Source organism: Aethalodelphis obliquidens, unplaced genomic scaffold (assembly GCF_003676395.1).
Source record: "Aethalodelphis obliquidens isolate GAN/ISIS:26980383/991018 unplaced genomic scaffold, ASM367639v1 scaffold1, whole genome shotgun sequence".
Classification (NCBI taxonomy): domain Eukaryota; kingdom Metazoa; phylum Chordata; class Mammalia; order Artiodactyla; family Delphinidae; genus Aethalodelphis; species Aethalodelphis obliquidens.
The window spans coordinates 108,598,009-108,623,009 of NW_020837945.1; the positions used below are offsets into that span (position 1 = coordinate 108,598,009).

Below are 25,001 nucleotides of genomic sequence, written 5' to 3' on the forward strand. Positions count from 1 at the left end.
TTACATGTACCTGTCCAGTTTTCCCAGCACCACTTATTGAAGAGGCTGTCCCTTCTCCACTGTACATTCCTGCCTCCTTTATCAAAGATAAGGTGACCATATGTGCGTGGGTTTATCTCTGGACTTTCTATCCTGTTCCATTGATCTATCTTTCTGTTTTTGTGCCAGTACCATACTGTCTTGATTACTTTAGCTTTGTAGTATAGTCTGAAGTCAGGGAGCCTGATTCCTCCAGCTCCATTTTTCCTTCTCAAGATTGCTTTGGCTATTCGGGGTCTTTTGTGTTTCCATACAAATTGTGAAATTTTTTGTTCTAGTTCTGTAAAAAATGCCAGTGGTAGTTTGATAGGGATTGCATTGAATCTGTAGATTGCTTTGGGTAGTAGTCATTTTCACAATGTTGATTCTTCCAGTTGAAGAACATGGTATATCTCTCCATCTATTTGTATCATCTTTAATTTCTTTCATCAGTGTCTTATAATTTTCTACATACAGGTCTTTTGTCTCCTTAGGTAGGTTTATTCCTAGATATTTTATTCTTTTTGTTGCAATGGTAAATGGGAGTGTTTTCTTAATTTCACTTTCAGATTTTTCATCATTAGTGTATAGGAATGCCAGAGATTTCTGTGCATTAATTTTGTATCCTGCTACTTTACCAAATTCATTGACTAGCTCTAGTAGTTTTCTGGTAGCATCTTTAGGATTCTCTATGTATAATATCATGTCATCTGCAGAGTGACAGCTTTACTTCTTCTTTTCTGATTTGGATTCCTTTTATTTCCTTTTCTTCTGTGACTGCTGTGGCTAAAACTCCAAAACTATGTTGAATAAGAGTGGTAAGAGTAGGCAACCTTGTCTTGTTCCTGATCATAGTGGAAATACTTTCAGTTTTTCACCATTGAGGATGATGTTGGCTGTGGGTTTGTCATATATGGCCTTTATTATGTTGAGGAAAGTTCCCTCTATGCCTACTTTCTGCAAGGTTTTTATCATAAATGGGTGTTGATTTTTGTCGAAAGGTTTCTCTGCATCTATTGAGATGATCATATGGTTTTTCTCCTTCAATTTGCTAATATGGTTTATCACATTGATTGATTTGAGTATATTGAAGAATCCTTGCATTCCTGGAATAAACCCCACTTGATCATGGTGTATGATCCTTTTAATGTGCTGTTGGATTCCGTTTGCTAGTATTTTGTTGAGGATTTGTGCCTCTCTGTTCATCAGTGATATTGGCCTGTAGTTTTCTTTCTTTGTGACATCCTTGTCTGGTTTTGGTATCAGGGTGATGGTGGCCTTGTAGAATGAGTTTGGGAGTGTTCCTCCCTCTGCTATATATTGGAAGAGTTTGAGAAGGATAGGTGTTAGCTCTTCTCTAAATGTTTGATAGAATTTGCCTGTAAAGCCATCTGGTCCTGGGCTTTTGTTTGTTGAAAGATTTTTAATCACAGTCTCAATTTCAGTGCTTGTGATTGGTCTGTTCATATTTTCTATTTCTTCCTGATTCAGTCTTGGCAGGTTGTGCATTCCTAAGAATTTGTCCATTTCTTCCAGGTTGTCCATTTTATTGGCATAGAGTTGCTTGTAGTGATCTCTCATGATATTTTGTATTTCTGCAGTGTATGTTGACAGTTTGATTAATATGTGACTTTTTCATTTCTAATTCTATTGATTTGAGTCTTCTCCCTTTTTTTCTTGATGAGTCTGGCTAACGGTTTATCTATTTTGTTTATCTTCTTAAAGAACCACCTTTTAGTTTTATTGATCTTTGTTATAATTTCCTTCATTTCTTTTTCATTTATTTCTGATCTGATCTTTATGATGTCTTTCCTTCTGCTAACTTTGGGGTTTTTTTTTGTTCTTCTTTCTCTAATTGCTTTAGGTGCAAGGTTAGGTTGTTTATTCGAGATGTTTCCTGTTTCTTAAGGTAGGATTGTATTGCTATAAACTTCCCTCTTAGAACTGCTTTTGCTGCATCCCATAGGTTTTGGGTCGTCGTGTCTACATTGTCATTTGTTTCTAGGTATTTTTTGATTTCCTCTTTGATTTCTTCAGTGATCACTTCGTTATTAAGTCATGTATTTTTTAGACTCCATGTGTTTGTATTTTTTACAGATCTTTTCCTGTAATTGATATGTAGTCTCATAGCGTTGTGCTCGGAAAAGAAAAAGATACTTGATACAATTTCAATTCTCTTAAATTTACCAAAGCTTGATTTGTGACCAAGATATGATCTATCCTGGAGAATGTTCCATGAGCACTTGAGAAAAATGTGTATTCTATTGTTTTTGGATGGAATGTCCTATAAATATCAATTAAGTCCATCTTGTTTAATGTATCATTTAAAGCTTTTGTTTCCTTATTTATTTTCATTTTGGATGAGCTGTCCATTGGTGAAAGTGGGGTGTTAAAGTCCCCTACTATGAATGCGTTACTGTCGATTTCCCCTTTTATGGCTGTTAGCATTTGCCTTCTATATTGAGGTGTCCTATGTTGGGTGCATAAATATTTACAATTGTTATATCTTCTTGGATCGATCCCTTGATCATATTGTAGTGTCCTTCTTTGTCTCTTCTAATAGTCATTATTTTAAAGTCTATTTTGTCTGATATGAGAATTGCTACTCCAGCTTTCTTTTGGTTTCCATTTGCATGTAATATCTTTTTCCATCCCCTCACTTTCAGTTTGTACGTGTCTCTAGGTCTGAAGTGAGTCTCTTGTAGACAGCATATATATGGGTCTTGTTTTTGTATCCATTCAGCCAGTCTGTGTCTTTTGGTGGGAGCATTTAATCCATTTTCATTTAAGGTAATTATTGATATGTATGTTCCTATTCCCATTTTCTTAATTGTTTTTCGTTTGTTATTGTAGGTCTTTTCCTTCTTTTGTGTTTCTTGCCTAGAGAATATCCTTTAGCATTTGTTGTAAAGCTGGTTTGGTGGTGCTGAACTCTCTCAGCTTTTGCTTGTCTTTAAAGGTTTTAATTTCTCCATCAAATCTGAATGAGATCCTTCCTGGGTAGAATAATCTTGGTTGTAGGTTTTTCTCCTTCATCACTTTAAATATGTCCTGCCAGTCCCTTCTGGCTTGCAGAGTTTTTGCTGAAAAATCAGCTGTTAACCTCATGGGGATTCCCTTGTGTGTTATTTGTTGTTTTCTCTTGCTGCTTTTAATATGTTTTCTTTGTATTTAATTTTTGACAGTTTGATTAATATGTGTCTTGGCGTGTTTCTCCTTGGATTTATCCTGTATGGGATTCTCTGTGCTTCCTGGACTTGATTAACTTTTTCCTTTCCCATATTAGGGAAGTTTTCAACTATAATCTCTTGAAATATTTTCTCAGTCCCTTTCTTTTTCTCTTCTTCTTCTGGAACCCCTATAATTCGAATGTTGGTGCATTTAATGTTGTCCCAGCGGTCTCTGAGACTGTCCTCAGTTCTTTTCATTCTTTTCTCTTTATTCTGCTCTGTAGTATTTATTTCCACTATTTTATCTTCCAGGTCACTTATCCGTTCTTCTACGTCAGTTATTCTGCTATTGATCCCATCTAGAGTATTTTTAATTTCATTTATTGTGTTGTTCATCGTTGCTTGTTTCATCTTTAGTTCTTCTAGGTCCTTGATAAATGTTTCTTGCATTTTGTCTATTCTATTTCCAAGATTTTGGATCATCTTTACTGTCATTATTCTGAATTCTTTTTCAGGTAGACTGCCTATTTCCTCTTCATTTGTTAGGTCTGGTGGGTTTTTATCTTGCTCCTTCATCTGCTGTGTGTTTTTCTGTCTTCTCATTTTGCTTATCTTACTGTGTTTGGGGTCTCCTTTTTGCAGGCTGCAGGTTCATAGTTTCCGTTATTTTTGGTGTCTGTCCCCTGTGGCTAAAGTTGGTTCAGTGGGTTGTGTAGGCTTCCTGGTGGAGGGGACTCGTGCCTGTGTTCTGGTGGATGAGGCTGGATCTTGTGTTTCTGGTGGGCAGGTCCACGTCTGGTGGTGTTTTGGGGTGTCTGTGGACCTATTATGATTTTAGGCAGCCTCTCTGCTAATGGCTGGGGTTGTGTTCCTGTCTTGCTAGTTGTTTGGCATAGGGTGTCCAACACTGTAGCTTGCTGGTCGTTGAGTGAAGCTGGGTGTTGGTGTTGAGATTGAGAACTCTGGGAGATTTTCACCGTTCGATATTACGTGGAGCTGGGAGGTCTCTTGTGGACCAGTGTCCTGAATTTGGCTCTCCTGCATCAGAGGCACAGCATTGACTCCTGGCAGCAGCACCCAGAGCCTTTTATCCACACAGTTCAGAATAAAAGGGAGAAAAAGTAGAAAGAAAGAAAGAGGATAAAAGAAAATAAAATAAAGTAAGGTAAAATAAAATAGAGTTATTAAAATAAAAAATAATTTAGGAAAAAAAAATTTTTTAAGTGTAAAAACAAAGAAAAAAACGGACGGATGGATCCCTAGGACAAATGATGAAAGCAAAGCTATACAGACAAAATCTCACACAGAAGCATACACATACACACTCACAAAAAGAGGAAAAGGGGGAAAAAATAATAAATCTTGCTCTCAAAGTCCACCTCCTCAATTTGGGATGATTCGTTGTCTATTCAGGTATTCCACAGATGCAGGTACATCAAGTTGATTGTGGAGATTTAATCCGCTGCTCCTGAGGCTGCTGGGAGGGATTTCCCTTTCTCTTCTTTGTTCGCACAGCTCCCGGGTTTCAGTTTTGGATTTGGCCCCGCCTCTGCGTGTGGGTCCCCGGAGGGCGTCTCTTCTTCACTCAGAGAGGACGGGGTTAAAGGAGCCGCTGATTTGGAGGCTCCGGCTCACTCAGGCCGGGCGGGAGGGAGGGGCACGGAGTGCGGGGCGGGCTTGCAGCGGCAGAGGCCAGTGTGATGTTGCACCAGCCTGAGGCGCGCCGTGCGTGCGTTCTCCCGGGGAAGTTGTTCCCGGATCCTGGGACCCTGGCAGTGGCGGGCTGCACAGGCTCCCCGGAAGGGAGGTGTGGAGAGTGACCTGTGCTTGCACACAGGCTTCTTGATGGCGGTAGCAACAGCCTTAGCGTCTCCTGCCTGTCTCTGGGGTCCGTGCTGTTAGCCGCGGCTCGCGCCCGTCTCTGGAGCTCCTTTAAGCAGCGCTCTTAATCCCCTCTCCTCGCGCACCAGATAACAAAGAGGGAAGAAAAAGTCTGTTGCCTCTTCCGCAGCTCCAGACTTTTTCCCGGACTCATTCTCGGCTAGCCGTGGTGCCCTAACCCCTTCAGGCTGTGTTCACGCCACCAACCCCAGTCCTCTCCCTGCGCTCCGACAGCCCGAAGCCCGAGCCTCAGCTCCCAGGCCCGCCTGCTCTGGCGGGTGAGCAGACTAAGCCTCTCGGGCTGGTGAGTGCCGGTCGGCACGGATCCTCTGTGTGGAAATCTCTCCGCTTTGCCCTCTGCACCCCTGTTGCTGTGCTCTCCTCCGTGGCTGTGAAGCTTCCCCCCTCCGCCACCCACAGTCTCCGCCCACGAAGGGGCTTCTGCTGTGTGGAAATCTTTCCTCCTTCATAGCTCCCTCCCACTGGTGCAGGTCCCGTCCCTATTCTTTTGTCTCTGTTTATTCTTTTTTCTTTTGCCCTACCCAGGTACGTGGGGAGTTTCTTGGCTTTTGGGCAGTCTGAGGTCTTCTGCCAGCGTTCAGTAGGTGTTCTGTAGTAGTTGTTCCACGTGTAGATGTATTTCTGGTGTATCTGTGGGGAGGAAGGTGATCTCCGCGTCTTACTCTTCCGCCATCTTCCCCCCTCAATCTTTGTTTTTGTTGACTGCCTGTGCTGAGTCTTATGTCCTTACAACCTCCAGGATTCTTTCCTCAGATCTTTATTCCCCCCCCCCATTCCACAAGTGTATCTTTTTCTATCTGCAGATTTTCTTCCCTTTGGTGTTGATTCCTTCTTTAGATGGTGACAGTTATTAAAAAAAATTAATTTCACATGTGAGAACATGAGACCCTATAGGATTCTCAGCAAGTGAACATCACAGTCTTTTTTTTCCCAGATTCTTTTCCATTATAAGTTATTACAAGGTATTGAATTTAGTTGCCTGTGCTACACAGTAGGACCTTGTTCTTTATTTTATATATAGTAGTGTGTATATATTAATCCCAAACTCCTAATTTATCCCTCCCCTTTCCTCTTTTGTAACCATAGGCTTGTTTTCTATGTCTGTGAGTCTATTTCTGTTTTGTAAATAAGTTCATTTGTGTCATATTTTAGATCCCATATGTAAGTGATATCATATGATATTTGTCTTTCTCTGTCTGACTTTGCTAGTATGATAATCTCCAGGTCCATCCATGTTGCTGCAAATGGCATTATTTCATTCTTTTTTATGGTTGAGTAATATTCCATTGCATATATGTATCACATCTTCTTTATCCATTCCTCTGTTAATGGGCATTTAGGTTGCTTCCATGTTTTGGCTATTGTAAATAGTGCTGCAGTGAACATTGGGGGGTGTGTATCTTTTCGAATTAGAGCTTTCATCTTTTCTGGATATGTGCCCAGGAGTGGGATTGCAGGATCATATAGTAGCTCTATTTTTAGTTTTTTAAGGAACCTCCATACTGTTCTCCATAGTGGCTGCACCAATTTACATTCCCACCAACCTTGTAGGAGGGTTTCCTTTTCTCCATGCCCTCTCCAGCGTTTATTATTTGTAGACTTTTTGAGATGACTGACCAGTGTGAGGTGGTACCTAAACATCACATTCTTATAATATCTGCCCACAGCTAGAAAATAAACTCAGGAAGTATTTTAATGGAGTTAAAGGTATATTTGGTTCATAGAAATATTTCTACTACATGCCTTAGGTAATCATCATCCTATTAGCTTAATGGAAAATAATATTGAGGACTGTTTAGTTCTTGAACTTTATCTGTTTTTGTCTTTTGTGAGTGTGTGTGTTAGCCACAAAATAAGCAATAGATAATGAATGCATGGCTCATCCTAATGCAAAGCAGCTCAACTCTATTAATATACTAATTGACATGTACCTAATTAGCAAGGTCATCTTATTGATAATGTGGTGTGCGTAATTTATGTAGAGAGACAGAGAAAATAGTGGTACTAATTTTAGTGCTACTCTACCTGAATGTGGTTTGTCAAAAAGACTATATTTTCTCTTACCCTGTTCAAAGTATTCCTCATCAAAATCTACAAATATGGTCATTTTTAGTATGCTTGAGATATGTAAACTATGCTAAGTTATGTCAGTAAGATATTGATATACGTGATAAGGAAAGAGTCTATTTGAGGGAAATCATCAGATTAAGCACTGTAATTCTCTAATTTCTTTGCCTTCCACTTGTGTTTATGACTGTTCCATGTTGTAGAGTGTAGTTGCTAGTCATTTGGCCAGTGTTTAATAACTAAGGCTGTACAACCCTAAGGACAGCAAGGGCCCTGGGAGACTGTGTGCATGAATAAACATGCAGAGTCTGGATACCATTCAGGCTCAGTAAGATTATAATTCACCTCCTTTGTTTCATGGGCCATGTCCCTCAGTCTGGGTTCAGAGCACACCTTGGAATGAGAATGAGACTCTGGGCACGTTTGGATCTTTATCTAGGCTGGTCTGTTCCAACAGGTACCAGATGACATGGGGTGGTCATTTGGGGGGTGGGGTATGGATGTTTGGTGAAGGAGTGGGAGTAGTGGGAGCATTTTAGATGTGGTACAAAAGATAGTACTGGGAGAAAAGGGTAAGATATTAAATAATTGGAGGTTTACTCCATCATGACCCCCTAACTTGTAGCTTTGTTGGTCCTGGATTAACCCTTTCTGATGATACTCCAAGCAGAAACTTTAATATAGGCTTCCTGTTTTTTACCTCCCTTTACTTTTCCATTATTTATAAATCTGGCTAGGGGGATGGCTGTTCTTGTTTCTGAAACTTTTATTTCTTTATGATGTTCTTTGGAATTCTTTTTCCATTATGATTCCTTTCTCCCAAATAGGTTTTGACTGGTTTCATAATTCTATTCAAAGTAACTTTAAAACCCAATTTTCCTGCTTTGGAATTGGTCTTTTCCCTTTATTTTCTTCAACTCTGAAAGCTGTCACTTAATGTGTTTCATATGTATGCTTTTTAGATGAATGCCTTCAACGAATGTCTCCCTTTTATCAGGAATGAGTTACAAAGATAGTTTTATTTATCCATAGGTGTCTTGATCTCTGGCAAAGCTATTCTGCTTGAATCACGCGCCTAGAAAATAATTTTCCTCTCTGTCCTCTTCATACTAGTCAGATAGACATGAAGTAGTGAGATGATTGAATTCTTGGGAGAATATGAGATCCAGAAACAGGCAGTTATCTGAGCAAGATGCACAGCTCTGATCTGAAATGACAAAAGAGTCCCGAGAGTGGAACTTTATTAGACCTTTCTTACTTAGGAGCTGTGCCTGCTCTGGTTGAATTCACTCTTTTGCTCTGCCTTTTATTATGGGTGTAATCGGACATCATTATAAGATCTTTTATGAGTGGTGTTTTCTTTGCAGCAGTTCTCACATTTCTGTTTTCTTTGTTAAAAACTTGTAGGAACCACAGGAAATGTGTTATCATTCAGTGAAACAAGAGCACATCAGGTGGTTCAGCAGAAATCTGAGCAGTTCATGACTTATAATCAGAAGCAGCTCACGAGGATTTATCCCTCTGCCTACCGCATCGATTCTAGTAATTTCAACCCTCTGCCCTACTGGAACGCAGGTTGCCAGCTAGGTGTGTATGCCTCGGGGAGGAGCGGTTCTCCATGTGTCTTGACTCTATGCTGCTGTCTTGCCTAATTCTCTTAAACTTTGAACTTGCACAGTGGCATTGAACTACCAGTCTGAAGGGCGAATGATGCAGTTAAATCGAGCCAAATTCAAGACAAATGGCAATTGCGGCTATGTCCTCAAACCCCAGCAGATGTGCAAAGGTGTGTGTTAATTTCATAGTCATAGCTCTGAACGCAGGAGGCCTCTATTGAAGGAGCTCTGTGGAAAGTGTGATGCCTCTGTTTTGCAACATGATTTTTAAAAAAGAGGTAAATTCGGTATTGAAATGTAAATAAAGAACTCTTGTCACAACTGTTTAATATTTGGGTAACGTGAGGTTTACAATGTTCCTTGTGATGTTATGCACTTAAAGAGGGACATGGATGATAGCATGGATTGTCATGAAATCCGGTGGTCCAGCATTATATTCACTAGGCATTATTTGTAAACTGAATGCTTTCAGAAACTCTCTAAGGGAGTATGAGTCTGAGACCTGCTGGCAAAATTGTAATAACACCTGAAACAATTTTATCAAGCCCTTTTTAGTCAGTTTATTCCAATTACAAAACAGTGCTAACAACAACAAAAGATAATGCAATGTTATACCAAAAACACTTCCTTTTGGTTCTGCTCATCAAAATTCTTTTTAAATTTTCCAAGTTGGATTTTTAACAGTTCAGCTACAAAACTGTTGACAGATGTGTCTTCAGAATGTTGTGCTTTGTGTGTTTTCTTGCTATGCTGTTTACTTAATTTCAGGTCTTCTTTCTGTTTATTATATTCACTCTATACCTGCAATAGTTTAGGATAGAAAATTATGTGAATCTGACAGCTGCTCCCCTTCTCTATACTATGGACATTCAAATAAAATGTTCCTCTTACCCCCTGCCTTGGTTGATAATTGCACCGCAGAGGCTTGTTTTAAATTGGTCCATTCTTCTGGCCTTTGGGAGCATAGATTCTAACAAAAAAACACAGCTATGGAAATGCCAGCTGGCATTGCCTTCAGGCAAAAGCCATGCTGATAGGTGATAATTTCTTTGCTTTAAGAAACACTATAGTAATCCAGCATTTATTGTTTCTTTGTTCTACAAGCTTAAGGTATGTGGGGGTATGTGTGTGTTTATTTTTCCATGCTACCAAACCTAGATTTTTAACCTCTGCTTTACCTGGCTTAGGTACTTTCAACCCTTTCTCTGGTGATCCACTTCCTGCCAACCCTAAGAAGCAGTTCATCCTGAAAGTAATTAGTGGACAACAACTCCCCAAACCTCCAGATTCCATGTTTGGAGACCGAGGCGAGGTAAGCTGTATACGACCAAGTGGTTAATTATGTGATTTATTTTATTGTGTTTACATTTCATCTGAAATGTCTTAAGGGCTGTGTGTGTGTGTGTGTGTGTGTGTGTGTGTGTGTGTGTGTGTAAATGAGCACTGACCTCAGCTCATCAGATATTAACTGACTTATTGGCAAAGCACACGCAATTCTTTCTGGAGTGCAGTGCATCATCTATTTTGGAGGCATGAGTGCAATACGGTTCAATTCATGATTCAAGACTGACACGGGCAATGCTAAACTGAGATGCAAGGAGCAGTTTTGTTATTAATAGACACATTGCCTAGGAGAACATCTTAACCTTCCATCCGCCTTTCTCATCCACTGTGACCCTCATCTCTGCTGCACATCAGCCACCTGCTCCCTGGCCACAGGCTGGCTCTTGCCTTGATGCATTTCTGTTGTGTGATTTTAAAATGTCTCCCTCTGTGACCACAGCCTCCGCTCTTTCCAGAGCTTTCATTCCGTTATTCCCATTCCACCTGCTGTTGGCCTCCTTGGCCTCCATTTTCTCCCTACCTGTCAGCCCCTCCTCTGTTCATGTCCTTCCTCTCAGGAGTGGTCCATCACTTCAGGCTCTTTGCCACTCCCACCTGTTAAACTATCCTTTCTGGATCTTGAATGTCGATGGTGAAACCATGCAGCTCTGCAGTGGTCCCACCATCAACTCTGTCTCAAATCTCCACTGACCCACACGTAGTACTGCACTGCCATCCCAACTCCACCTGATCAGTCCTCTATCCTGTTCTCCACAGTGGCTATTTTCAACCTCGTCTCTCCTCAAACATTTGTTCTCATCACTTTCTCCAGTAGATGGCGCCATGTCCTCCTTCTCAGAAAGTAGGAGCTTCAGATGGGACCATGTCTTTCAACTGCATTGCCTTCAGCCTAATCCAAGCCACCATCATCTCTTGGCAGTTCTGCTGCAGTAGCCTCCCAGCTCACTGGCCTCCCTGCTTCCAGTTCTGTTCTCTCAGCAGCAAGAATAGTTATTTTGGTAGTATCAGAAAGTTTATCCTTACTTCCTCTTCTTTCCATTTTTCTTTATTGTCTGCAAAAAGGAAGACTCACTTCCTATATTTTCCCCCAAACTTTTTATTTTGAAATATTTCAAACCTAAGGAAAGTTGCAATAAGAATAAAATGAACACAGGATCTCCAGCACCTAGATTCACCAATTAACTCATTAAATTTTGTTACTTTTGCTTTATCTTCCTTTCATGTGTAAATGTGTGCATAAATATACATATACACATACATATATACTTATCCACATGAAAGGGAGAAATAAAGCAAATATAACAAAATTTAATTATATATATGTGTGTATATATATGCATTTTCTTTTCTTTGGAGAGTCATTTGAGAGTAAGTTAACATCATGACCCCAATCCCTAAATACTTCAGCATTTGTCTCTTAAGAACAAGAAGTTTATCCTCTATAGCCACAATACAGTCGTTACACCCATGACATTTAATATCAGTACAATAATATATTTTTTTCTATTTTATTTTATTTTTTTAGACCATCAGAACTTTATTCATTTTTTAAAATTTTATTTAAAAAATTTTATACAATTTTACAGGTTACTTTCCATTTACAGTTATTACAAAATATTGGCTGTATTGCCCACGTTGTACAATACATCCTTGAGCCTATCTTATACCCAATAGTTTGTTGGTACAAGAATGTTACCTAATATAAAATCTATATTCAATTTTCCCCCATTGTCCCCAAATTGTTCTTACATCTTCTTTTTTTCTTTTTAGATTCAGAATCCAATTAAGAGTCACACATTGCTTATAGTTGTCATTTCTCTTTGGTCTTTTAAAATATAAAACAGTTCTCCAGCTTTTGTTTTCATTATATTGATATTTTAAAAAATGTCCAAGCCAGCTGTGTCCAGAGTGTCCTTCGGTTTGGATTACCTGATTGTTTGTTCATGATTAGAATCAGACTAAACATATTTGGCAGGAATACTACATGGGCAATGTGTATCCTTCTCAGTGTATCATATCCGGGGCCATATTATGTCAGTTTATCCCAGGATTGATAATATTACTTGGATAAGGAGGTTTCTTCCAGGTGTTTTTCACTGCATCGGTATTTCTTTATCTTTGTAATACATAGTCTTTGGGGTTAGAGTAATCATTTAAATGTATGAGGATTATCTTCTTTTATAATTAAAATAAAATCCAACCTCCTTATTGTGGTTTATGAGGTTCTCTGTCAGGAGATTTTAACTCTTTTTTGAGCCATAGAACCCATTGGCATCTGATGAGGCCTTTGGACCCCTTCCCAGAGTAATGTGTTTGCGTAAAATAAAATAGATAAAGGTACACAGGACAAATTATATTGAAATTCACTTATCAGTATATTAAAAACAAACTGTGACATACAAATATGTATGCAATAAATAGCAGGTTCTAGAGGGGGGTTGAATAACTATTAGAATTTTGAAGTTGTGATAAGTATGGGTGATACACGGAGATTTCTGCAGCAACTATAATGTGACTTGAAAACATCTGTGATTTCTGCCAGGCACAAAATTACAGTACTAATACTCTACTATTTGTGCTTTAGTCAGAGGCTAATGAAAATATAGTTTCTCCCCACTCTAGTCCCCCTGAATTCTCAACCTGTGATCTCTCACATTGTTCATATCTCTGAGAATGAAATAATAATTTTTCTTGCTCCTAATCAGAAAATTGATTGTCATCTTTAATTTTCACCTTTTCTTTGCTCTCCACATCTACTCAATTAGCATCTCTTGGACATTCTACCTCCCAAATCTCTCCCTAATCTTGCTACCACTATCCAGTTCCATTCTCCCAGCATGTCACCTGGATTACAGCATGATGAAGTGGACACTGCTATCTTAGGTTTACAGATGAGGAAACTGAAGCACAGACAGTTACACGACTTGCCAAAGTCCAGCACAGGAACCAAGTGTCGAAGCAAGAAGTTGTTCTTCAAGCCTGTGGCTTCTTAAATTCCTTAATTTAGACTTAAATTAATCCTCTTAAATTCCTTAAAATTAAGGAATTTAATTTTATTTTCCTTAGTCATATTTATTAGCTGTCCCCAAATCCAAGACTCCCAATGGTACAGTTTTACCACAGTGTTCTATTCTAAGGAAAAACTTTTAGCATCAAAGAATTAATGGAAAACTAGTAAACTTTAGCTGTGATTTATTTAGTGAACAAAAAGCGTGTCTATCCACCTAACTGTCTCAAAATGTTTTTCTATCATACCTCTAGCTCATATTCCATGAAGCTCCCTCCAAAACTGTATTCTCCTTAGTCTCCAAGCTCCTAAAAATATGTTTTCCCAGACTTCATAATTCTCTCCTTTCTGGGTTCCTTAGGATTTTATTCCTTCTTTGCTACTTATCCAGTACTGGCACTACAAAGGAGAGCGTACAGATGACAAACAAAGGAGGATCCCTCTCCCAGAGGGCAGGGGATATGGGGGAGGTAAAGGTGAGGAAGAGGGGAACTAAACACTCATCTTTTTCTTTTGATTACCTTTTCATCTTTTTATTTTTAAATACTTCTAAATTTACATCATAGTACACAATTGATTAAACTACATTAAAGTGCACCAATCAAATGTGGATAACTTGATTAATTATTGTGTAAGCAGATCAAGGTAGAACATATCCAGAACCCCCAGAAGGCTTCCGTCCACCCTCCCAGTCAATATCTACTCCCAGCCCTCCCCTCCCCCCATCAAATACCAGTCCCTGTCAAAACAGATTAATTTAGTCTGTGCTCAAACTTTATGTAAATGGACTCTGACGGTCTACACTCTTTCGTGTCTGGCTTGTTCCACATTATGGCTATGCAGCACAACTTTGCTATTTTTTCATTGCTGTGTAGTATTCATTAGATGAATATTCTGCAGTTTATCCATCTTACTCATAATGGACATTGAGGTTGCTTCCAATGTGTGACTATTATGAATTCACCTGCTCTGAGCATTTCTGCATAGATAGGCACTCTCATTTCTGTTGGGTATATACCTCCAACTGGAGTTGAAGGTTCATTGGGTTAAGTTTTTGTAGCATTAGTAGATATTGGCAAATAACAATGTAATCTTTTTTTTATTCCTGCTTCATAGTTGACTCTGTTGAATCTGGTACAATTTCTCTTTCTTAGTAAGCACCTAAATAAATGGGTTGCTGTTGATATGTGATATTTTGGCCAATATTCTTAAATTAACATGTGTAGAAATTTATCAGTTGTAGTAATACTTTCTTTATCTATATAGATCATTGATCCTTTTGTAGAAGTTGAAATTATCGGATTGCCAGTAGATTGTTGTAAAGATCAGACTCGTGTGGTAGATGACAATGGTAAGATTATAATAATCTCTGTTCACTTTTAATAAGGGTGCTCTAGAAATAGAGTTTGCACTGAAAAAGAGGATTTGTCTACATGGAAGAGAAACAAATTTCTAAAATCTGTAACTGCCATCTGAGTTTTGTTAAGATTTTTCAACACATAAAACTAAGTAAATATGGTATTGATGCATGGTATATTTTGATGGATGTTGTAATCTAGGCTCTCAAGACTTCTGCTTTTGAAGCAAATGGTTTTTTCTAGTGAAATGAATGATATTTTAAAGATCTGGGTTAAAACTTCATGTAGGAAAATGACTCGTTATATTTTTATATTGTTTTCATGACATGAATTGCTTCAAAGTTCTCATTTGTGAAGCCCACGTCCTAATGATTTCTCATTTTTTTCTGGAGCATGTACAACTGTAAAGGCAAGTGCAGCGTGCTCTGGCAAGTTTACTTCTTGAATGTGTACTTGTGGTGCATGGGCAGCGTTCTTCTTCTGTTTTGGCCATCATGTAAAGAAAACTTTCTTTACTCAAGCCTCATGTCTTTTTCTTAGTAATTTTCTAAGGTTGTATTTATTCATACATATGACAAACATTATTGCATGCCTGTTTTTCTCAATCTCTAGTCCTTAATACTGTAAAAAATCTAAACCCCAATCCTCAAAATGCTTGGGAAGTTAGAGGTTCCTAGAGAGACCTTAAGAGGAGTTTAAGGAAAGGAATTTGAGGGTTCAAGAGTAGCACAAACCTGTTACTTAGGAAATAACATGCTTAAAATAAGCAAACTTCCCATACTGCATTTTCCTACCAATGCTCAATATATTATTTTTGGTCTCAGAAATAATTGAGATGTCATCACTAAGTCAACAAAAAGTATCCCTTCTCTTGTTCAGGAGGGACATCTCAATGATTTTCAGTCCATAATTTTTTCATTAGCTAAGGCATTAGGGTTAAGTGGCTGATGCCTTCTGAATGCATACATTTAATAACATGAATTTTCATTTTTAGAAAAGAAAAGCAAACTTACAGAGTGCTTGAATTTTTATCAGTTTAATTATTTTATCTGAGAGAATTTTACCAAGAAATAAACGTGGTTTTGCCTTTTAGAATTTGAGTTGAATTATATACCTTTCCTATTTATTTTCAGTAGCTATGAAAATATGTCATCTTTCATGTATTAAGGTCTTGCTTCATGAGAAGCCACTGGGAATCAGCAGTGCCTCGTCTCCTTTGGCTCTGTCACTAGTTGCATGATGTTAGGCATCTTATTTTCTCTGAACATCCGTTTTCTCAACTATAAAATGAGCATTATATTTCCTATGTTGAAAAGTGAGCATGGGTTACTTGTGTAATTTTTAAGTGTTATATATTTTTGAAAGTCAGTTACTTGTGTAATTTTTAAGTGTTATATATTTTTGAAAGTGTTATATATTTTTGAAATATATTTTTGAAATATATATTAAGAAATATATATTTTTTCTTAATTAGAAAAAAACCTCTGCCCTGCCACCCTTAGAGGATTACCATAAGAATTAAATAGGATGATATATGTACCATAGCATTGAAACCTTACAAAATGCTTGCTGGTGATGCTTACAGCAGCAGAATCTTTGGTGGGTGAGAAGCATCATTCTACTGGGGTGGGATGGGGGTGGGGGAGAGGAGTCATTCTTTATTGCTTTTGCTAAAACATTGTTCTTAGATCGCTACTGTAGATACTTTTTGAGCTTATTGAAACATTCTAGATATTGTCTAAAAGAGCTTTCTCTACAATGCAATGTGGCATCAAAGATTATTAGAATTGATGTAATAATTTACAGGCAATTTCTTACCAATTATTTTCTAGCAATGGGGTAAATTCCAAGGCTTTATTTCACTAAGGCATCCCGGGGTGGCTCAGTTGTCTTCACGAGTTTAATAACTATTGCAAGCAATTTTCACTGTCTGCTTTGCAGATGTTGCTGCCAAATCATTTTTAGCCAACCCCTTTGCTTTTCTAATTTGTCTTTTCCTGTTTCTCTGAGGATTTAACCCTGTGTGGGAAGAAACCCTCACATTTACAGTACACATGCCAGAAATAGCTTTGGTTCGGTTCCTTGTGTGGGATCACGATCCGATTGGACGAGATTTTGTTGGGCAAAGAACTGTGACCTTTAGCAGCTTAGTGCCTGGTAAGTCTGGCTGGCCTTTTCTCTCTAGACTGACCATTCCTTTTCTTTGGAAGGTTTAATATATGATATGTGATATACATGATACATGGCATATATGATATATAAAATATGTGTTATATGATAATGTGAGTGTTAACATAAAGAACTATAGTAAAGTCAGGTATTTAATTCTGTTGCACCCGTGGGAAAGCCAAACACAAGTTCAACTCAAAGGAAACTACTTTCTCTACTTTTATCAGGCTACCGGCATGTCTATTTGGAAGGACTGACAGAAGCATCCATTTTTGTCCACATAACAATCAATGAAATCTATGGAAAGGTAAGAAAGATCACGGGGCTTAAAGCCACATGCAACAATAATATGGTCCTTAATAAAGTTTTCTAATTCATTTCACAAAAGGGAACGTGTACCTTGACAAGCCGTTTTTTTAACAGAAAACTCTAGCGAAGCCCAGCCCACACTGCTCAGTGTGCTCTCCTGCCCACAGATCTCCATCCATGTGCGCTCCTTCCTCTTTTTAGGGGTGTGTACTCCTTCCCTCCACCTAGGGGCCCTCTCTGGGCTTAAAAGAATTGAGAAAACTATTACTCTCTAGGGCAATCATTTGTTTGACTAAAACAGGAAGGATAGACTTACATATTTGAATTTTATTATAATCCTTAAAAAGACCCAGCTGACTGCAGTGGGAAATGTAGTCTCAGACGTTTGAATTACCTGTACTAACTGGGCTATGATCCCAGCCAGTTCTAGGCAGGATGCATTCATTCAGTGCCATTGTATTCAACTGGAAACCTGAAAATCATGAATGAATTAAAAGCCACCCACAGGACTTAAAAGGAAGAGACCATAAAAGTGTATTCTAGCTCTTTGCTGATGCCAATTTCTTCATTGCAGAGCTCCCTTGAGATTTACAAATCAGTAGGCTGTCCTCTGGTAATGCCAAGTAATTGGGGACTTGGCCACTGGAATCAGTTTTCAGGACTAGATGTGATTTGGAGGGACTGTAGCATTGACCAGGGCCCGGGAATGTCCAGTGCTCTTTATCAGAAGGTCTGCATTGCCTGGAGCTCCTCCTCCAGAGGTATATACATTCTCTGTGCTTCCGTTTCCTTATTTGTACATGTGGGGTAAAAATAGTACCTACTTCATAAACAAATACTTTATTTTTAAAAAGCTGCCTGGCACATAGTAAATGCTCAAAAATGTTGGCGAATATTAATATTATTAGAGACTATAATCCAACTGGCAGGTAGTGGACCAATTTGGCCTGAAATAGGAGGTATGTGTTTATTCTCACATCCGTCAGTTGGGAGGGGTGAGGTGCTAAGGATCCTAATTTCTAAGAGCGATAAAGTTTTACGACTCTGTGTTTAGTCCTGGGTTTCTATTTGTGCTTGTTGGGCTCTCTCCTGTGGCCTAAACATACACAAATGTAAATGACCGAAAAATGATTCTTGAATTTCTAGGAATCCCAGGTGAACAAAGCAGCATCTCTAGCACTTAACATGCTTGAGGGAAATAATAAAAATCAGTTTGTTAAAAACTTGAGCCAAGAAGGTGTTCTGTAGGACTTGTGTTCTCTTTCCTTAAATAAATGTCCATGTGTAAGTCATTAGTTACTTTCAAGGGGTGTTTGGGTTGATATGCGTAAACCACAGCATGATGGTGGCGAACTGAGCAATGAATGAACTTGTGACTAAAAATCCAAAGTGGGAGGAAGGGTTTATAGAGCATATGTGTTCTAGCTCCTTCTGTTTTTCCTTGTGCAGCCTTCTTGAATGAGCCCAAAATGTGTTTTGTTGTGCTTTTTTCCCCCTTGCAGTGGAGCCCTTTAATACTCAACCCCAGTTACACTATATTGCACTTTCTAGGAGCTACAAAGGTAGTTTCTCAGCATGGTGCTTGGTTCTTGCTGGCGCGTTTCTCTTTCAGTGGTCACGGCGGCATGCTCGCTCACATCGCTCCATCTTCCTGCTTACCACTTTAAAACATGCATCCGTTGCTTTAAGGTGGCTCAAGTTCATTACAGTCTTTTCACTGTGGAAACTCTTCCTACCACCTTGTCATCTTCGGGCAGAAAACTTGTGGGGAAGCTTGGTTGTGAAAATGGGAGGCTGCCTTCCTCCCGAAGTCGGGTTGATAAAAAGTGCATGACGTTGTGCAAACATGCTGTGAGCTGCTGTTTTCTTGGTTTGAATATTCTTCAGTGGCTGTGAGATTTCGTTTTGTATCCATTTTTCGTGGAGCTGTCATTTAAAAGGCAAGCAGTTGACACAGTGGTATTTGCTTAACTTGTGCTTGGTCCTTTTGTGTCTTCAGAACAGACAGCTCCAAGGTCTGAAGGGGCTGTTCAATAAGAATCCCAGGCACAGCTCTTCAGAAAACAGTTCCCATTATGTTCGGAAGCGATCGATTGGAGATAGGATTCTGCGACGCACAGCCAGTGCTCCAGCCAAAGGCAGAAAAAAGAGCAAAATGGGCTTCCAAGAAATGGTAGAGGTAAAGGATTCTGTGTCTGAGGCTGCAAGAGGACAAGATGGGGTCCTGAGAAGGACCGCACGGAGTTTGCAAGCACGCCCCGTCTCTATGCCTGTTGACAGAAGTCTTCTGGGGGCTCTGTCGCTGCCTATATCCGAAACTGCAAAAGACACAGAAGGAAAAGAAAACTCTCTGGGTAAGATGCTTTAAGTTTCTCTAAGAATACACCCCTTTAAGGCCCATTTTGGTCCCTAATTACCATTATTACATGGCTGACATTTTGTAGTCAAAGTAAAATATACTGAAAAATAAATCATTACAGTACATTACAGTGTTACCTTTTAGACCATATTTTAAACTTTGGAGAGTGCATGGTAAAAGAGCTATCTCCTAGTCACCTAAAGCCTCAAAATAACATTGACATCTGAAATTGACAGTGAGGGATCAGATGTGATGGAATGGAGCCTACGGGTCTATGAGGCACAACAGAGGGAGATGAAACCTGCAAAATATTAGCAGAGATCATGGTTTCTAAGTGGGCACAATATTTACTGGTTTTCTGAGGAGGAATAGAATTAAATGGACTTTTCCGAGGTTGAATTTAGTTATATTTCTTTCCCACCATATAACATGTTTTCTACAATTGGAAATGTTTATGGAGAAAGAGGAAAAGCCAGATGTTAAAAGTAATCCACCTTCTTCACTTGAGAAATCTTTGCTTCCACAAGAGGTAGCTTATTAGCTGTTTTCCCGTGGCCTCGTTTCCCTGACCCCTGGATGTTGGAAGGGAAGGAAGCAGCATGTCTGCAGCTCCTGTCCATTCATAGAGTCCTCAGGCATAGGAAGCAGGCATTACCCACCTTTTCCCCTAATTTGAGCATAATGCTTCACTCATATCAAGAACGTGATAAAGAGTGATATCTGTTTACAGTGTACCAAAGAGCTCTTGCCTTGTGTCTGTGACTCTTCCCCCACCCTATTTTAGATAATTTAAGCACCCAAACTGTGTCCATGTGAGGTCTCTGCAACAAATGTTTTAATTAAATCAAAATCACTTCAGACAGGAGAATGTGATACCTGTTTCTTTTAGCAAAAGTCTTTCATCATGCAATCTAATTTCAATGATCTATTTTCTCACAAACACCACTTTGCTTGTTTTGATTTTTATTGTAAGATATTGTAGGGAGACAAACCAATTTTTGAAGGGTTTATTTGAAGGAGAAAAAGGCAGTTAACAAGTTTGAAATTTTGCTAAGAGCAGTATCAGAGAAGAGATGAAATATATGCTTTAAAATTTATTTCAAAACTCCATTTTGGGGGAAAGTAAACTACATGTAAATATAAATAACTCCATTTTTGGGGGAAAATAAAGCAAAAGAAATTAGTAATAATTAATCCTGTAATGCCACAATTCAGATGTTACTACCATTAAGGTGAGTTAGAAAGCAACAGTTATGTTTCTTTCCTCCCTTTAAAAAACAGGAAATTTATATAAGTTATTCATATATATATAGCATAATATATTTAATAATACTTAAGTATAAAACTTATAAATATGGAGCAGTACATAACCATGCAATGATTCAAGTTATCATGTAGAAGAAAAATTAAGTGGAAAAAATTCAGAATAAAAAATTGTATACGTAATTCTATCCCTCTACAAAAGCTTACAGTGGCTATCTGAGTGGTAACATCATATAATCTTTATTTTTTTCCTTATAATTTTTGGGTTTATCAAATTTTTATGATGATTTTTTTTAGTTAGGAAAATATTTAATAAAAAGTTAAACATATTTTCTTGATTCTCATAACTGAAAGCATAAAATCCATTAAAATAATGTGATTAAGAACACTTGAACACCTAATATCAATATTGTCTTAGCACTATTCTAAACAGGATGGGGTACCCCAAATTACTTTGAATTGTGTATTTTTATAGTTTTCCTTACTGTGCCTGATATCTTTCTGCCTCTTTTAGGGGAGAATGCAATATGAAATTTATGTATTAAAATAAAAAAATAGGATCAATGGAAAATTAGATATTAGCAATGGTATAAAATTGGTGACCAAGTCTTTATTTTTACATTTTAAAGTCAACAGATACTGATATTTTAATGCATCTATTGCACCCTCCAATTTGTTTTAGAAATTAATTGGTTAAAATCAGTATTTTGACAAAATGTTTTTCAAAATGATTTGTGTGGGTTTTTTTTTTTCTAACACATGTATAACTTTGAAAGCTTACAGTATCTTGCTTACAGGTACCACAATACTTTGTTTAACAGAGCTGTCTTGTTCTGTTTCTATTGCCATGCTTCTGTGTAGTACAAATCTGAATAGGAAACAACTTAAGGTAATCTTCACTGTAAAAGTATGGTAACTCATTGACATTTTTTTTTTACAATGAATATTACATCCTTAGCTGATGTAATAGCTATTCAAAGGGAAGTTTCAGTGAAATTTTACCATTTATTCATCACACAGACACTTTGTTGCAAATCTATGCAATCCATGATTATATTGTCACGATGTAACAGATTTACATTTTCCATTTGTCTGTCTGAAGACAAACATGAGTGTTTGCAGGTCCTACATAAAGTGATACCTGTCACTTAAAATATTGTTTGTTTCATTCAGCAGAAGATACGGATGACAGAAGAGATGGGAAGGCAAGTATAAAAGACCAACGTTTTCCAAATTTCAACAAAAAGTTATCCGCTTCCTCCAGTGCTCTCCTCCACAAAGATATCAGCCACGGGGACTCTGCTGTTTCTACAGCCAACTTGTCAATCACAGAACAGTTGCTACCAGGTCCAAAGGGTGGGAGAACCAAATCAAATGTGTTAAGTGATCGCCAGGAACACCAGTGTACCAACAAATCCCTCTCCCCAAGGCAGCATTTGGCTCGTGACCCTGCAGTTAGCCTAACACAAGATCTATGTGGTGTGAAAACCAAGGAAAATGGGAATGCTGGGGGCTTCGTGGTAGGGAAAAGCGCATTGTCAGGAAGCATCCTTTCTCAAAGCAATCTGGAGATTAAGAAGCTGGAAGGTAATTGGGATAAGGGCAGAGCTGCAACATCCTTTTCTTTGTCAGACGTCTCTACGCTCTGTTCTGACATACCTGACTTACATTCCACTGCAATTCTCCAGGAGAGTGAAATTTCCCATCTTATTGATAATGTCACTTTGACAAATGAGAATGAGCCTGGCAGTTCCATCTCAGCACTGATTGGCCAGTTTGATGAGACCAGCGACCAGGTTAACCCCACAGTTTTGTCTCATCTTCAGAGCCCCAGTGTGATAGCAGGCCATCCTCCCTTGCCTACCATGGACCTAAAAATGCCCTTCAAGCATGGCTTTTCCAGTGGAAAACCCAAGTCATCCTTCCTGTGCTCATCTCCTGAGCAGACTGCATTCTTGGGGCACGAGAACTCTGAATGCTCAACACATGCAGCTGTTTGTGAATCTATCTGCACTCCTGTCTCTAAAACTAAAGCAGATGATGACCTTTCTGGGAAGACCAAGACAGGGGTCATGGAAAACAATCTGCCTCTGTCCTCTAATAATCCTCACTGCTGGTTACTAAAAAGTCCCACCCACAAAAAAGACTGGGAAATACTGAAGAACCACAGCCCTGCCACTTCCACTGACTTGACACTGAAAGATGTAATGGTGGATCCCACTCTCTGTTTAAATTCTGGGGAGAGCAGTCTCGTGGAAATGGATGGAGACTCACAAAGTCTGCCTTTAACAACCTATGGATATAGGAGAGAGGGCACAAGTCACCTCGCTTCTCCTTTAAAACTGAAATACAGTCAGGATGTGGTGGAACATTTTCAAAGAGGCTTGAGAAATGGCTACTGTAAAGAGACTGTCCACTCTTCTGTCTCTGAAATATTCAACAGTAGTATTCAAGATGTCAAAAATCAAAATATTTCTCGTCTAGCCTATCAGGGTGCTGGTTTTATGCATAACCGTTTCTCAAATTCAGATGCAAAAACGAACCAGACCCCTGGGCCCCTGTCTAGCGTTCAAGACATGCATGACCCTGCCCCCGAGCGGTCCACACACCCTCCTCTGCCTGCTCTGAAGCTGCCCAGTCCTTGCAAATCCAAAAGTCTGGGAGACTTAACATCAGAGGACATCGCCTGTAATTTTGAAAGCAAGTACCAGTGTATTAGTAAGAGCTTTGTTACAACGGGCATCAGAGACAAGAAGAGCGTAACTGTGAAAACAAAGTCGTTAGAGCCTATAGATGCCCTGACCGAACAGCTGCGGAAGCTTGTGTCCTTTGACCAGGAAGACGGCTGCCAAGTGCTGTATTCCAAGCAAGATGTCAATCAGTTCCCCAGGGCACTGGTCAGAAAGTTGTCATCCAGAAGTCAGAGCAGAGTGCGCAACATTGCCAGTCGCGCCAAGGAAAAGCAGGAAGCCAACAAGCAAAAAAGTGTGAACCCCAGCCCTGTGGGAGGAGTGGTTCTTCGAAGCAAACCCTGCGCGCCGGCGCCCGTGGGGAACCGGCACTCCACCGGCTCGTACATAGCGGGCTACTTGCGGAGCGCCAAGGGCGCCTGCGGCGTGGAGGGCCGCGGCATCCCCGAGGGCGCGTGCGCAGCCCTGCGCTCCGCGCATGCCGACCAGTTCTGTTCACATCATTCCGTTTTGCAGACCGAGCCGAGCAGTGATGATAAACCAGAAATTTATTTTCTTTTGAGACTGTGAATTACATAAAGCTGCATTTTTTTTTTTTTTTACATTTTAAATAAGCTGCATTTTCACTGTTTACAAGATATTCTGTAGAATGTCCGAGTTTTCAGTAAATACGGTCCTTGGCTTTGAGATGATTTTAAAATGTATTTTTAAACTTGTATTACCGTCTCCCTTTGACTCCATGTGTTCTTCTTGTTCATGCGTTTGTATATAGCTTCGGGTGACATTTCCCATGTACCTTTCTGATCTTTCTCCCCTGAGGTATAAACTCTATTGGTATGATGTATGTGCATGCCCTAGATGTGAAACTTCTCAGCAGCTTGGTTTCTACCGTCCGTATGTTTCACCAAGATGCTCTTTACTCTTTGTCCTCAGATCACAGTCACAAATGTAGTCATTTTTACTGTCTGTTAAGAGATTTTACAAAGGACAAAGGGAGGAATTCTTTATTTTAAAGCCACTATCATTTTTCCTAGTTTTTGTTCTTTATTAAGAAGCCCAGATGCATTTTTGTAGCTCATTTAAAAGAAGATTAAAATAGTTAACTTACCTTTTAAGATTTCTCTACCCTACCCAGAAGGAGAGTTCAAAGGAGATTGGTACCGGCTCCTTCCACACCCTCTCTTTTTTTTTTTTTTTTTTTGCCACACCCTCTCATTTTTGAGTAGGCTGTGAGGGTATGAGGAATAAAGCAAACTTCTGTATATAAGGACAAAATTGTTTGTTTCACATAAATTTTGTTACATATTTTTGCTAATGGCTTTGTATGTAACAACACAGTTGCCAAGCTATTTGTTGTACTTTTGAATTTTCTGATTAAATTATAGACTGCAAATAATGGCTTTCAGAATGAGGGACTTCCAGCAGATGCTAACAATAACAGTAGCACAAGTTGAAAACTTCCCAAAGCTTTCCAGAAAAAAAATATTTTCTCATGATAAAACCCAAGTGAATAGATATTTAGAAGAAAGCTTTTCCCTTCAGGGAGCCAAGTAACTATATTTTAGTACCAACATACATTATTTTCACTGTGAATCCATTTTTTATTGCATGTTCAGATGTCCCTCTTTGCTTTTTTGTAACATTAATTGCAATGATGATGTTCTTGGAGTTCATGAAAATATAATTAAAGGAGATTTTTAAACACTTCGTGAATTTTTTTTTTTTTTTT

The 25,001-nt window shown here is 38.9% G+C and overlaps 1 protein-coding gene across 1 annotated transcript in view; it reads left to right on the plus strand.

Annotated features, from left to right (window-relative positions):
* Positions 1-24,976, plus strand: part of PLCH1 (phospholipase C eta 1) — a 240,005-nt gene extending 215,029 nt beyond the window's left edge. The window contains exons 16-23 of the mRNA XM_027113638.1: positions 8,565-8,744; positions 8,836-8,943; positions 9,961-10,085; positions 14,391-14,475; positions 16,493-16,639; positions 16,879-16,958; positions 18,960-19,314; positions 21,756-24,976. Of these exons, the coding sequence (XP_026969439.1) occupies positions 8,565-8,744; positions 8,836-8,943; positions 9,961-10,085; positions 14,391-14,475; positions 16,493-16,639; positions 16,879-16,958; positions 18,960-19,314; positions 21,756-23,842 (3,167 nt within the window). The 3' untranslated portion in view covers positions 23,843-24,976. The remainder of the gene's footprint in view (positions 1-8,564; positions 8,745-8,835; positions 8,944-9,960; positions 10,086-14,390; positions 14,476-16,492; positions 16,640-16,878; positions 16,959-18,959; positions 19,315-21,755) is intronic.
* The last annotated feature ends 25 nt before the right edge of the window (positions 24,977-25,001 follow it).